Here is a 14299-nt window from a genome sequence, read left to right on the forward strand (position 1 = left end):
TTTTCATCTTTCTTTTGTTTGGAAGGAGCTGCTGACATTCAATACGCAGAAAATATACCGCCTGCACACTTATTTGACTTGTTCATGTTGACCTTTAGATATGCTACATGCAATACATGCGCTACGTACATGACCGACAGTTTGTTTTTAGGTAATAAGGAGAACCATTAGTCATCAAGTTTCTGCTGAAAATTGAATTGCACACACTAAACATGCTTTTCTAAAAATAAAATCAGAGCAATGTTAGATTCTTGGAAATAAACAAAATGGACAAAAATAGTGCATTAAATACTTTAGTTTTGAGTGACGGCTGGAGCACCACTCCTGAGCCACAAGTCATAATTAGCAAATATTTACAGCTACATACTTGTTGTTTGTTTATTAATGAATCACCTAAGGAAACAACAGTCTAAAGACATTTCACGGGAACTTTACTTTGCAGTCTTGACCAAAATTAGCATTTAATAATTCCACTGTTTGCACAGGCCTCTCTCCTGCAGAAAGAAGTCTGGAAGTACTTTTATGAGGATTAAAAAAATAAACACATAATTTCATACATAAACAACTAGTCATCAAACAAATACTTTAAGTGAGTTCAAAGTTAGAAAATAAAGCAACTCAGAACCATAATTAGGCTTTAAAATAGCTTTCCGATCACAACAAAGACTTTAAAAGGCCAATTTTTCAAACACTCAGATTTGGGGCAAGTGTGGTAGCAATCCCCAAATGTCAGCTTCTTCCTTTTATGTACGCAGCAGCTTTAGGCAGCACATTGTTTTTGCCACAGGCCATGTGAACTGCGTATGCATTTTATATTTTAATTTACTAAAAATATAAAAATTTGGTTTTAGTATTGTAGCCTGCAGAGATTTTCCGTCTTGATACTGGATTAAGACTTCAACTTTATAAATCTGAGACAGTTTCACCACATTTGAGAGCTACAGTATGTGAAATGTCAGCTAGAACAGCATCAGCAGGGTTAATATGCAAATCCACATGTCTGTGTAGCACCTCAGCCTGGAACAGCATCAGGCCCACTGCTGGCACATTTAAAAAAAAAATAAAAAATGACTTAACACAAAATCAGTTCAAGGACTGCCAGGATGAGAGCCAAGGTGTTCTTTAAAGCCTGCAGTTCTAATATGTTTGAAAAGTTCAACAATTATGAAAAATAATGAAACACCTCTTTCTAATGAATGAATGTTAGCTCAGTTCAGTTGAATCTGTTTACTACAAATCCCAGGGTAAATAGCTGCAGCAAAACCGTGACAAAGGAAAATAAGAAACGCAACATAGAGGCACAGTCATTAAAATTAAAAGATTATTTTAAAAATCACTCTCAACACACGAAAAGTCCAAGTTCCTCTGACGTGTCGAGAGCAGTTTGACTGCAGTGAGATGAACAGAGACATTGTTCCAATTACTACCTATTCTCGGCAGCCTATAACAGGTACCCCGAAGCAGGAACAGCAAACTCAGAGTACAGAGGGTGATTACAGTCTGAAAGATGGCAGGAGCGCTCTGTAAAGCTCGTCTGTCGAGCACATCATTGAATCTCCTCTAACTCCTGTAATCTTCCCATCCTGACAAAGGCAATGCCTTTTACTGTATTCTTGTACTTGACAACGAGATTGGCAAAATGTCAAGTCATGGGAAAAAAGAGTATTATGTGTACAGTATGATCTATAAAGCAGTCTTACCAGACTAAGACGTGGTTGTTTGTGAACGTGTCATCATTAAAGACCCTGATTTTACAAAAGCTGGACTAAACCAAAACTGAATAATTTGATGGCAAAAAGAGGATACACTGTCAGGGGCACAATGACAAATCTCACTCAAAAATGGGTGCAACATTCAAGCCCTTGAAATGGAAAAAGTCTTTTATGTGTTGTTACCTTGTGTTCCTGCCTGTAGCTTTCACTCTATCAGTCCATGCCGGAGCTTACTACTGCACAGAAAGTGGACATTTTCTTTAAAACCCTGTGGCCATAGTAGAGGGGAAACAACTAAATAAACATTTAATGAAAGGCCTAAAATAGCTTGGTCTACATGGGGAAAACCAGGTCTTGTTCCCCATGTTTGAATATATATATATATATATATATATATACTGAAGAAACACTGCAGGGAGAGAATCGGTGGTTCAAATGAATTAACAGCCTGCCTGCTCAGTCCTGCCCACCCAACTCTCCTGACCTGTAATATAACCTGTGCTCATAAACTTCCTACGCATTACACTGGGACGAAATGTGCGAGGGAATAATGGTGGAATGTGACAAGTAATCTTACCTTAAGACTCGAGTTTTATCGCCTCCGCGAAGTTTCCACCTGGTTGATTGCCTCTGGCGTCGTGCCCCAGAGCTCAGCGTTCTAATGAGTAAAGAAAGAGAAGAAGTGTGATACTTGAAGAAAGACCAAACATTAACTCAGGATACCCAAGTTAAAGAAAAAGTTTGCCTGGCATATTTTATTTATTTATTTATTTTACTGTATGTGGGAAATATGAATGGAAACATATTCCAGTATGGAAGTGTGTTTAAGAAAACACAGTAAATACTTTAGACAGGTGACATACAGAAGAAACTCACAGAGGACTGTAGCTATCCTTTTAATACATTTGCACCAAAGAGAGAAAACAAAAAAAATCCATACTCATCTCTATAATTTAAAGTGAAAAGTAGAGCAGACGTAAATAAATCCATCTGGGTTTGACTGTCTAATCCATGGGTGGAAAAACCTGGAAAATGAAAAAAATGTTTTTAGAATTACATATAAATAAGACATCGTAATGAATAATTATTAGTGAATCGTCTCCACCAAAAAAAAAAAAAAAAAAAAGAAAAGAAAAGAAAAGAAGCTACATAGTTTGTGATATTGAAGTGAAATTGGGAAAACAGTTCAACCTTGGGCAAACTGGCTTTGAATTTACTGGAAAAAAAGGTAAAATAAATAAATAGAAAGCCCCGCATACTAAAAGTTTTTGATGGTTTAACAAGAAAATTAATCCAAACTCTGGCAGACGAAATGTGTCGTTCCCTTACAGGAGGAACGACTCGACTAAATGTGAAATAAAATACCTTACCCACTGTGCTCGTGCAGTCTGAATTCTGGCATCCCATGGTCTGAGTTATAGGATGGACGTATGATAGACTCAACAAATGTGAGCCTGCAAAAATGAAAGCTACACTCAAAGAGAAAGACGTGGAGGAGTGAAAGGAAGGACAAGACAATAAAACAGCATGTACAAGAACTAAAGAGACCTTCAGTGGACAAATACAGCAATGTACAAACAGTAAAGTCAGAGTCACATTAGAGTCTGTGCAAATGTTTAATCATTTGTCTTGGCATGAAGCAATATTCAGTACAAATAGGATCCATTATTCTTTGCAGTGGGGATGATAGTAATGTGAGGACTGAGCACAGCATACAAATGATGTCACGCTCTGAAAATAAACCAGAGCACCTGTAAGGGGCAAAATTTAAATTCTCAAGTTTAGTGCAGAGTATTGTAAACTACATTAGAAGAGAGCTTTTGGGTTTAAAATCATTAAGATACTTCTATCTCTAGAGTGTTGTACAGTACAGTAAGAACTGAGCAATAAATAACTCTTATGCACGTAAAATATTTGTTGTTTCTTTTTATCCCAGGGACATGCAGCTTTAGCCTCAATATAGCAGGGCATCAGTTGTAGCCATCATTACATTACATTACATACTCATATAGCAGACACTTTTATTTAATTTAAATCACCATTAATTTTGATTGGTAACTCTGCTACTGTTATCACTGTAAACAGTATATATGCAAAGCAGAAGCTTGACTTGAGCAGTAATAGTAACGAAGAGAGGCAGGACTCAAGCAAATGCTCCATAGTAATAAAATGGTCTATCTACTTGCATAACATAACATAGCTAACACATCTTAATATTGCAGCTATGCAGGGTCGTTACTGATTGTCAGTGGGAATTTCAACATTACCACTGGGTGTTTAGAAGGAACATTGTGACAAAACGTATTCACTTTATCAGCAGAGGTGTGCACATGAGAGCGAGTGCTTTAGTCTGTGATACTGGCACTGCTTTTCTAGCTGTGACAGATCAACACACCAGTGTCAATAACAAAAATAAATATAAGTGATAAAGTTTAATTTGATTGTGCAAAGAGAAATTGGTGAGTAAAATAGAGAGATTTCACAAGGCAATGCATTAAAAAAAATTAAAGTATAAATATGCTCATACATTCATTAGTTATTCCACTTACATTCATAAGCACTGCAGCTAATGCAGCATGAGAAAGGCTCTGAATAGCACTTGCCTGTGAGCTGTGGTTGGTGAACACATGGGATGTGCTGCCTTTGTTGAAGACCAAACGTTTGACAGCTTGTTGACTCTGATGGACTCTGTGTTGCCACACTGCCGTAACCTCAGCGTCTTTCATTAAATACCGTCTACAGCTGATTGGAGGCTCATTCAGATATTCAAAGCCAACACATCTGACAGAGCTGTTATTCATCATTTCTGCTTAGTGGCAATCACTGATCTGCCTGTCAGCAAATCACAGAGTGTGGCTGAAACTGATGATGGTTAAATGTCTGTTGGAATTTGTGTGGATAAAAGATTCTTCCTTTGTCGCTTGTTGATATTCTTTGATATTCTATGTCTTTAAATGTGAATATTATTGATTCAGATTTTTTGAAATGGTGAGTGAAACTAACCGTAACTATCAGTTCATGAGTCCACGTCAACCTTTGGTGTCAAAACACATCATGGAGGGGTTTTCTCTTTTATACAGATGTACAGTTCAACATTTATCATTAGAATCCACAGCAAATGTAAACAACTGGTAAAAATCTAAAACATAATTCAATTTGAAGGTCAGTGCTGAGGTATCTGTGCAATGCGTGATGCTTTCAGGGAATCATCTGGCCCTTACACTCTCTTGAGGTATGTTAAGATCAGCAGTATACTCCAAACAAAACTGAACTGGCACGCTGCCCAAGTCTGCTGAACGTCTGGCAAATATTGCATTATAGCAACCACATGGTTCTACACTCATTTGGACTCCAGATCTAATCATTTAATGGTGTCCGCACTGGGTGGAGACTTTATAATCAGTGCTCCAGCTGTAGAGAATTAGTTAGTTTTAGAAAGACACATTTTTAGACAAATGTGCAGACACCACAAACACTTGATTGTCACTGTTGATTGAGGTAATGGTGCACTGGGTCAAAAGTTAAGTCAAAGATAATTCTGAAAGGCCTCCTTTCATATTGTGGAAATTAGAGCCAAATACAGGGCATCGCTCATGAACCCATAATTTTTTACAGTGCAAATCACATTCAGTTGTGGTAAAGATATATTGCTAGCCCAGTGTAAGTGTAGAAGTGTTATGCTTTTGCTATGGCTGTTACACCTTCTCAGCTTCATGGGAGGTCTTCACAGACTGCAATGGCAGCTCGTCTGAGGTGTCCACTGGGTTGCTGTAGGCCCGAGAATCCTCCTCTCCATGCTGGTGCTTCGCAAAATTCACAAAGACCTGGAATGTGAATGAGGAGAGAGTACTAACAGGTAAAAGCAAGATAAACTCACACACAGTACTGAAGGGCCTGCGGACATTTCTCTGCCCATCTCATTTCTGCTCTCCCCCACACTCTGCCTCTAAAACAAACAAAAATAGCGGTACAGACAACGGGGTGCATGTGAATGAGTTGCCAGACAAGGGCTATGAAGCATCAAGTAAGCGACTAGCCTCACACAGTGAATGTCAGTTTGACATCTTTGACCAGCTGAGAAAGAGAATAAAACAATCATTCTTCTCTCTGTGATGCCCATTTAATGTCAGAAGAAATCAATCCTACGGCATTCATAAAAAGCTGTGTGTATTTCATTGTGCTGTAAACACCGCCATGGTCTAGGCTTTTTGTTCTCTTAGCATTCGCTGTCTGTTGTGGCAAAGCTACACAGAGATTTTTACTCTGCAGGAAAAAAAGGCAACAAAGAGGATCATATAAAATGATAAGAGCATTGCTTTTTCATTAAAAGATTTTCAGTGGCTGTGTGAATATAAAAAGATATGTGACTTTACTAGATTGCATTTAAAATCTCAAAGGCAAAAAAATAAAAAATAAAAAAAGCAGCCAGACCATTTCCATGAGGAACTACTTTAACTCCATTTGGAATTAAACCCTTCTTCATAGCTACAAACTCACCCAAAACTGAAATGGGGCAGAGGATAGATCCATGGGACAGTAAAAATGAACAGAACTAAAAAAAAAAAATTAGCATCTTTTCAGGGTTTTGTTTCTGAGAAGCTCAGATAATAAAAACACGGTAATAAAGATCTATTCTGTCTCTGAAGCCTCTGTTTTTAATTAACCAGTGAATATAATCTGTAGCCTTATAACACAAGTTAACACAACCATACTGTTTCTGTTGGCCATAGAGCAGCTGACGCAGTTGGAGGATGTTCAGCTATCATTTTGTTGAAATTGGGCACTTATATAATTATGTAAAGCTTTTTTGAGGAAGAAACTGTTAAGTGAAAGCTCGCGGAGCTGGACTTGGGTAACTTAGGTGTGGAAAAAGCAAAACAGCAGACTGCATTGTACTTGAGGAGGGAGACTACACCTGCAGAACACCTGAGGCTAAAGCATGCCTCTGTTTGTGTGATGTCAGACCATCAGCAGTGTGTGTCAAGGTCACAGTTGTCAAGGCATCTTATCGGGGGAGAATGAGTAAGAGGGTTAGAATGACAGTAGCGACAAACACACCCTCTGCCCGTCTCTCTCGGCCTCTGACCCTGCCACTGGCAGATATTGGCTTGATGTGCTGAGGCATGCACTGTATTTCATATTCATGGCCAAGACTGTATAGTTTTGAAAAAGAATTCAAAAGCAGTGTTTGTGTTTAACTTTCTGAAAGAGCTTCAGTGGTGCATTTGACAGCATTTTTGACTGAGACGACCATGGTAAATTCATCCCCTGCTTTGTGGTGTGATTTTCCTCATAATGTACTTTCTGTGTTTAGCCAACCATCCATTCATGACCTGAATGTCATGCACCAGTGCTACTGAGTGACATTTTCTTAATAACAGATGGATGCAGGCATTAATTACATTACAGAGGGTGCGCTTGGATGTTTATTTGATGCCTGTTGAGGCAGAACAGAGAAGGCGAAGTACGCCCAATCACCCAATTATCTACTCCTATATATCAGAGGAGTCCTTGAACAGTGTGAAATGACATGCATACATGCCATTCACATGTCTCTGTTGTGGTACTCTGACTTTGTAAGGTGGAAGTTATTGCTTTTGTAGCCTATTGGTCTTAAAGTAGACAGGATAACTGAATGTTTGCCATTTAAAAATAGATTTAAAAAGGAAAATTACATTACATTGTGTAACACTTTACAAAAGCCATTCTTAATACTCATTGTAAAGTTTCCATTAATAGGCATGAGTTCATGCCACTGAACCTCATTAGGCATGAGTTATTAGACGTGAGTTAAGTATTATTAGACACAGTTTAAAGCTGCACTAATTAATTTTTGGTAGCAGTGCAACAGTGACATATTATCTCCATGTTAAGTTAATATGTATTCATAGCCAGAGCAGAATTTAGCCATTTCAATTGGAGTCGTGTCTGTCCACCTGATAAACATTAGTCAAATAATGCTTTCACATATGCACTGCAAACTTATTTAGACATTACCTGGATGATGTATGTGAGAACAACATGTCCAAATCAGTTGGACTGGACACTAAATGGCCACATGTGTGAAAGGCCAACTCTAATACTGATGTGACCCTGATTCTTCGGACAGCAGTGGATAACTGCATGAAGGCCAATGTTTCCTATTTTCTCAGACGGTTCTGCGTTGCAATTTTACCCAAAACAGAAATACCACAAAAGCTATTCACTTCAAACTTTCTCTGTTATCACTCAAAGAGTTGAACTACACGTGCATGTAAAGCTGTATAACTCAACTCCTTCTACCTAAGGCTGCAAACTTATCAATCAATGTATTTGTATTTATATATTACAGGGCTGTAACTGATTTTACTAACATTAGGAGGAAACAGAGCGTACTATATATTACTTATACAACAGAAGGGAAGGTTAATCAAAGACAGCTGTTCATTAGCCAAAAATGAAATGCCTTAAGTATCTTAATATGGTAATAGAGAGAAACAGTTTATGATAAATTAAGTGAGTGCTGAGAGGGACAGGGGTAGTCCTTCAGATGTCAGATTACTTTACATTTTTTCAATCATACTGTCTATACTGAAACCAAAAAAATTGACAAAACAGATTAAAGTCACATTTGAGTTAAACATAAGACTGCAGGGCAGTATAAGTGATGGTGCAGCGGGGGCAATGTGGATCATTGTTCGCTCACAAAGCAGCAAATACTTCACATTCCTACCACACTAGCTGCTTCTAAGAAACAGTTTAGAAAGTCACATTTTCCTTTCAAATGCTCCATCTGCTCTGCATTGTCTTGGCCATCAGCGTTAACGGCTGAGCTCCAGGCTGTGTGGATCAATATTAATTGTAGTGCAAGTCGGGTGTTATACTATAGGTCAGGGCTCTTCTCTATAAATCACCAGCTGAAAGGTGACTGTCTCGGTCTCCACAGGTTCTCCAGTCCTCCCCTCTGTGTTTTAATACTGTGACCTCCTGGTCCAAGTATGATTTATTTACTACCTCTGATCTGGTAAATATTGACCAGTGCAGAATGAGGGGCAAGTTGTCAAAAAAGAAAACAGAAATCAGGCAAGGTTCAAGGTAATAGTGTGGTTGTACGCCAATGATGAGTGAAGCACAAACAATCCTTTAGGAGAAACCAAACCAAATCTGACTGTAAACCAGGCTAAGTTGAAGCATTTAGCTTTACATAAATTCCTCTCCTGTCATAGTGAATTGCACATCTCCCCCAAAGGGCATATTTTACTTAAATGATGCTGCAAAAATGGTTTTATCTCAAATTAGGGGTTATCCACAAGGGATTACATTGATAATGACATGCTGAACATCCCTGTAGTATTCTTTATATCACATAATTTGATTTAACAGTACCACAGAACAAATGAACCCAACCATTCACTCAGTCACTCACTCACTCACATCCCTGTCTCGATTTTTTAAATCCAAGAATAGGTTCTTTTTCCTCCCATCGTGGAGTGGAGCGGTGACCTTTGTGGACCCTGCGGAGGTCATCCTCACCTCCCACCTGGTCATCTGCTGCTGAGCTAATGGCAGGCTTGCAAGACCAGACACACTCACACTCACGCCTCTGAGTGCCTGATTGCATCAGGTCCCTGGGGCCATTTCGAAAACACAGGTGAAGCCAGTCCACAACATGCTGGGCTCGGTTTATCTCACCAATCAGGGCAGGCTAGCGCACTTGGGCTGGAATAAAATAAGGGCTCTGTCTGCAGGGAGCTTCGTATATATATAAAAAAAAATCTCAGTCTTGATCAATACTTGGATCTGTCGGCTGAACTATCTTGGCAACACAAAACTCAGTGTAGTCCTCATTGGTCAGCCTGACAGCCTAAATAGGGGAAGACAATGTCCAGGCAGTGATAGATCTTTAAATCTTATCCTGGAGTGAGCAGACTTGCATTAGCTGAGAGCACTTAAAATGCTGAATGCATTGATTAATGACCTAATGATCATTTAAACTGAGCTGTCGCTCCACAGAATTACAGTAGGACAATAGAACATGGCCCCTGATACGTTACAGTCTGGCTTAATTCTGCACATGTCAGAGCAGAAATCTGGAGCCAAACTGTGCTTCCCGTGCTCCTGTTCCACATAAAACTCTTGTTTTGCTTTCAAGCATAATCACAGAACTGACTGAACAACCCAGCTCCACTTTTTTTCTGTCAAAATAGAACAAAAACTACTACTACAACTTTCCCACACAGATTCAGATGGATGTAGAGAAATGCCTCATCACTGCATCCACACCTTGAACAAATCTTTGAAAATGATCACAATTCATATTACCACCTACCTGTGGCACAGCAGAGCACATAACGTGTGAAACATTTGACACATAATGTGTGTGATTGCTCATTAGAAACATTTTTCCCAAAGCACAATCACGACTGCGGCAAAGCATGTACACAAATCCCAAAAGCGCACACACTGTGAGGGAAAAGCCTCATGAATATGTTTTGCAAATATAGTGCTGCCATTTCTGACGGTAGAGATAAAGATCAAGGGGACAGGAATAAATAAATAAAATAAATGAGTACTGTTGCCTTTCTATAGCAGTAACAATGAAAGGATGGTATATCACCTCTAGAAATATCATGGGTTCATTTGATTCAGAGAAAACGCAGATCTGGGACAAATCACCAAATTTATATCTAATAATCAGCTATGGTGTGCAATACTGTAGTTGTACAGTAACCTGGTGTGTTAAGAACATGTCAGGATTTCTAAAACTTAAAGAAATTATTTCCCAGAGAACCCTCAACAGCTGGCCTGACAGAAAGCCGTCACAAATGAGGCCATTAGGTTTCTCAATCTACAGGTAAAACAGTGATACTTATCAATTTTAAAATAAAACAAAACAAACACCTATCCAATTTTTGGGGTCTTACCTGATCCAGAGTGGTCTGGGACACAGAGTAGTCCTCCACACCCAGCCTCTGCTGATGGCTGGTGAATTGGCTGAAGATGGTGGACAAAGCTCCCTGTGTGTACGGCAGCTGGTACTGCAGCGTGTTGTGGTGCTTCTCCTTTAGGACACTGCCTGGGAAGGTCTGCTGGACAAAGTCCTCGACTGGCTTCAAGGCAGGAGGGGAGCCACCAACCCTCACAATCACTGTGTAGCCATCACCAAATCTAGAACGAGAGTCCCCAGATAAGCATTCAGTATTAAATTGCTCATGGCTGGTCATATAAATAATGAACATTTCTCCTGTGGTCACCGCATGGTGTGATGGATAATAGTGTTGTGTACTGGAAGACAGAAAGGAGCAAGGAAGCAAAAGAGATTACAAAATTTAATTGGCTTCATATTTCCTGAGCCATTTCAAGTTTCCTGGATGTGGTGAGCTGGAGGAACAGGTGAGTCATAAGCAGCTGAGAGCAAAAACAGCTTGACTTCAAAAGTGCAACAAAGTTTCCAGCAGATGGATGAACTTTTCCATCTTTCCGATGGCGAGTTCAAATAAAAGCAGGCAACAACACAAGCTTCTGCGCCAAATGTAAAATCCAGAGTACATATGAACGCTTGCCTGTATTGAACAACTATAGTTTGGAAAATATGTCAACATGCTGTACTGGTGAAATTTTGCAATATGAACAATATCCTACACATACAGTGTTGTCACAGTTGAAAATGGGCTGTAGCTAAGCTCAAAAGCTAATTAGCATTCTGCATCTTCCCAGTTGCATGCCACGTCTGGTGAGCACCAAATAAGACTCTGTGCCTTGTTATTCTGTCGTTAGCACTCTTATGACCCATTGTTTTCTACCTAATTAATTCCCTAATGTTGGATTTACTCATGGAAATGTCCATTGTGGGCTAGTACAGCGCTACATGCAACAAGAGTCACAGGCTCCCTTACTGGCAATTAGAGATATGGTGAATAAACTGCAGGCCTACACGATCCCAAAGGGAGTGAGAGGGAAAGTGAAGCTCTCTGCTGGTGATGAGAAGCACAATGAATAGACCCCATGGGTAGCAGAGTCCCTCTGGTTAAAATTTGACTGCTTGAAGATGAAGAGCCACAGTGTAAGAACAGTGTAACGATGCATAAATTGTATATGGTAATGATTATTTAATATTTCCATTGAGAAGGTATAAGTGTCTTTTAAATGTTACTTAGGATTGGAAAATTCCAAGGCACACTGACTGACAAGTCTGAGCCTCGCTAGAATTTTCTTACATTACGTTCGGATGTCAGAAATACATGGACTATTGCACATCTACAGGAGCTGGCATCTGAACCAGTCACCTGTTACATTATTATAACCATAACCCATGATCTCTGTCTCCTGCCAAAAGATCTGCAACTCATCCTGCCAAGACACTGAGGTGAGGAAATGAGAAAATCTTGCAAGGATGTGGTGTCAGCTTTGCGGTCCTATACCTCAGTAAACAAAATACTCAAACCACAAATAGCTGTGTATAAATATGCACACATTTAAATTGGTTACAATGTTATGGGAAAACAAAAGCATCTCAAACTGATACACAGGAATGTCTGGATAATTTCCCGTTCTATGATGCAACAGAGTGGTAGCATGCTATCCTTCCACAACCTGCCCTCCAGCTTATGGGGAGGATCTGAGAACTGTGCCTGCACTGTGATCTTCTCAGGGGCTGTACACCACGGGTGATCAAAAGCATCCCCCATGAAACTCTACGACTTATTATGTAGTACACATCACAGCAAGTAGCAGTTGGTATGTTAGCTCTTCACTCAACAACTGCCTGGTGGACAGCCCCTCAACCGTTCACAATTTTACTTCACACTGACCTGAGCCCTGCTCTGCCTCAACATTGCCTGATTGTCAAACACATTTTGTTCCTACAAAACTCTGCTCTATATCCTTGAATACTTTGGAGATTTGTAAATCTTAGGCCATTTAATGTAAATACAAAAATAGTGGTGAAGGTAAAACTGCGGACGAATTTATTTATAAAACTAATTTATAAAAATTATATACTAATGGCTTTACAACAATTAGGAGCAATGTAGAAACAAGCATCCTTCCATGGCAACAAGTTTTGACAAATGGGACAAATTTGTGATTAACTGGGCTATAAACTAATAAAAATAGTATTCACAATAATGCATGGCTTCTCCCACATTATGTCAAATGTTATCACCATGGCTCATGGAAGATGATGCTCGCACAGCACCATCTTTCTCAAGCAAAGAACACATTTTATATTAAGTATAGCCAGAACACTTATCCCATTGTGCAAAGCTGCATAATTTTGGATGATTTTATAAGATGCAACAGACTACACGGTCTGTAATCAGACACCACTACCACCACAACATCACAGCCGTCCCCTCACATCAAGCTTAATTCATCATCCAATAAAGACTATGACCATAATCCCCTTGTGTTTATTATAGCTTCGGGCACAAGAAATGTGCTTTGTCCGAGGACAGCCAAGCTCAGCCAAGATGCAAAAACATTTTTGCAAAAATCCAATAAGGCCAGGAAGCACTGTGGCAAAAGGGTTTGGCGAAAGGGTTTGGGCCGTATGTGGATAATGAAATGCTGCTTGTCAGTGACAGTAAAAGGGCTTATCAATTAGCTTCCCCTCATTCGCTCTCCCTCCCTACTTTACTTTTATTTCCTTTCTTGGTGCAGTCACACAGGGGCTTCAGGCAGCACTTTGGGAAAAATATCTTTCTTTCATATTCATCATTTTTGCTCTGCCTCTGTATTCACAACAAAACAAGTTCTTTCATCTTTGATACACTGTCTGTCTTGGCTCTCCTCAAATAAACTCTGCCTGTGTAGGGAAAGGTAGGCTTGGATCTTTAAACAGAGCCTGCACTACACTGCATGGTCCTAACAATAGCCCTGCATGCTTGAAACAATTAATTAGCTTTTAACTGGTGACTGGTGATTTAAAATATAAAAGCAAGATCTTTGCAATTTGAGTTTGAATACAACCGTAGAGAAAACAACAAATGGATTATGTTTAAAGTCAAGACTGCACCACATTGTCAAAACTAATCCTTTCATAATATTTTACATTAGAGATATGATACAGCAGCTCAGCCCAGCATGGCAGAGCCACTGTAATGTCTCCGCTGCAGCTCTGTCTTCTTCATTTTCATTATTCTGCCTCAATCCTCTCCTCCACCCTGGTCCGCTGGAAAGTCGTTCTTCCATGTAATTTAAAACAAACAACAGCCAGACACAGATAAGGGCATGACAGGCAGAAAATAATTCTGCTGCCTTCCTTCATCTGAGGGAGTCTAGAAAGGTCACCCTCACCACTGCCAAACCTTGTATTTGTCCGCGGGGTGGGGGGGGGGGGGGGCAAGAGGTCACAGCGTGGCTTGGGTAGTCTGAGGCTTTGATCAGGCAGGAAGTCATCCAAAAAAAACATCCTTAGTTCCTCAAGGGGGAGCTAACAGAGTTCTAGGCAGAAGCTCCACAGGCAACGTGAGGACAGAGGGATGGATGGATGGATGGATTGTAGTAAATACATATCTAAAACTAAGACCTGAAAACCAGTTAATGTTGGTTGTGTTCTTCCAAAGTGAGAGCCAAACAATGGTTGGAGAGGAAAGTTGGCTTTAAAT

At 39.7% G+C, this 14299-nt stretch overlaps 1 protein-coding gene across 1 annotated transcript in view; it reads right to left on the reverse strand.

Annotated features, from left to right (window-relative positions):
• Positions 1-4168: 4168 nt before the first annotated feature.
• LOC121176942 (phospholipid-transporting ATPase ABCA1-like) overlaps positions 4169-14299 on the reverse strand; it is a 128031-nt gene continuing 117900 nt past the window's right edge. Inside the window, exons 49-50 of the mRNA XM_041031085.1 lie at positions 10616-10859; positions 4169-5536 (exon numbers count right to left, since the gene is read on the reverse strand). Of these exons, the coding sequence (XP_040887019.1) occupies positions 5408-5536; positions 10616-10859 (373 nt within the window). The 3' untranslated portion in view covers positions 4169-5407. The remainder of the gene's footprint in view (positions 5537-10615; positions 10860-14299) is intronic.

The sequence above is a fragment of the Toxotes jaculatrix genome, chromosome 23, assembly GCF_017976425.1.
Source record: "Toxotes jaculatrix isolate fToxJac2 chromosome 23, fToxJac2.pri, whole genome shotgun sequence".
Classification (NCBI taxonomy): domain Eukaryota; kingdom Metazoa; phylum Chordata; class Actinopteri; family Toxotidae; genus Toxotes; species Toxotes jaculatrix.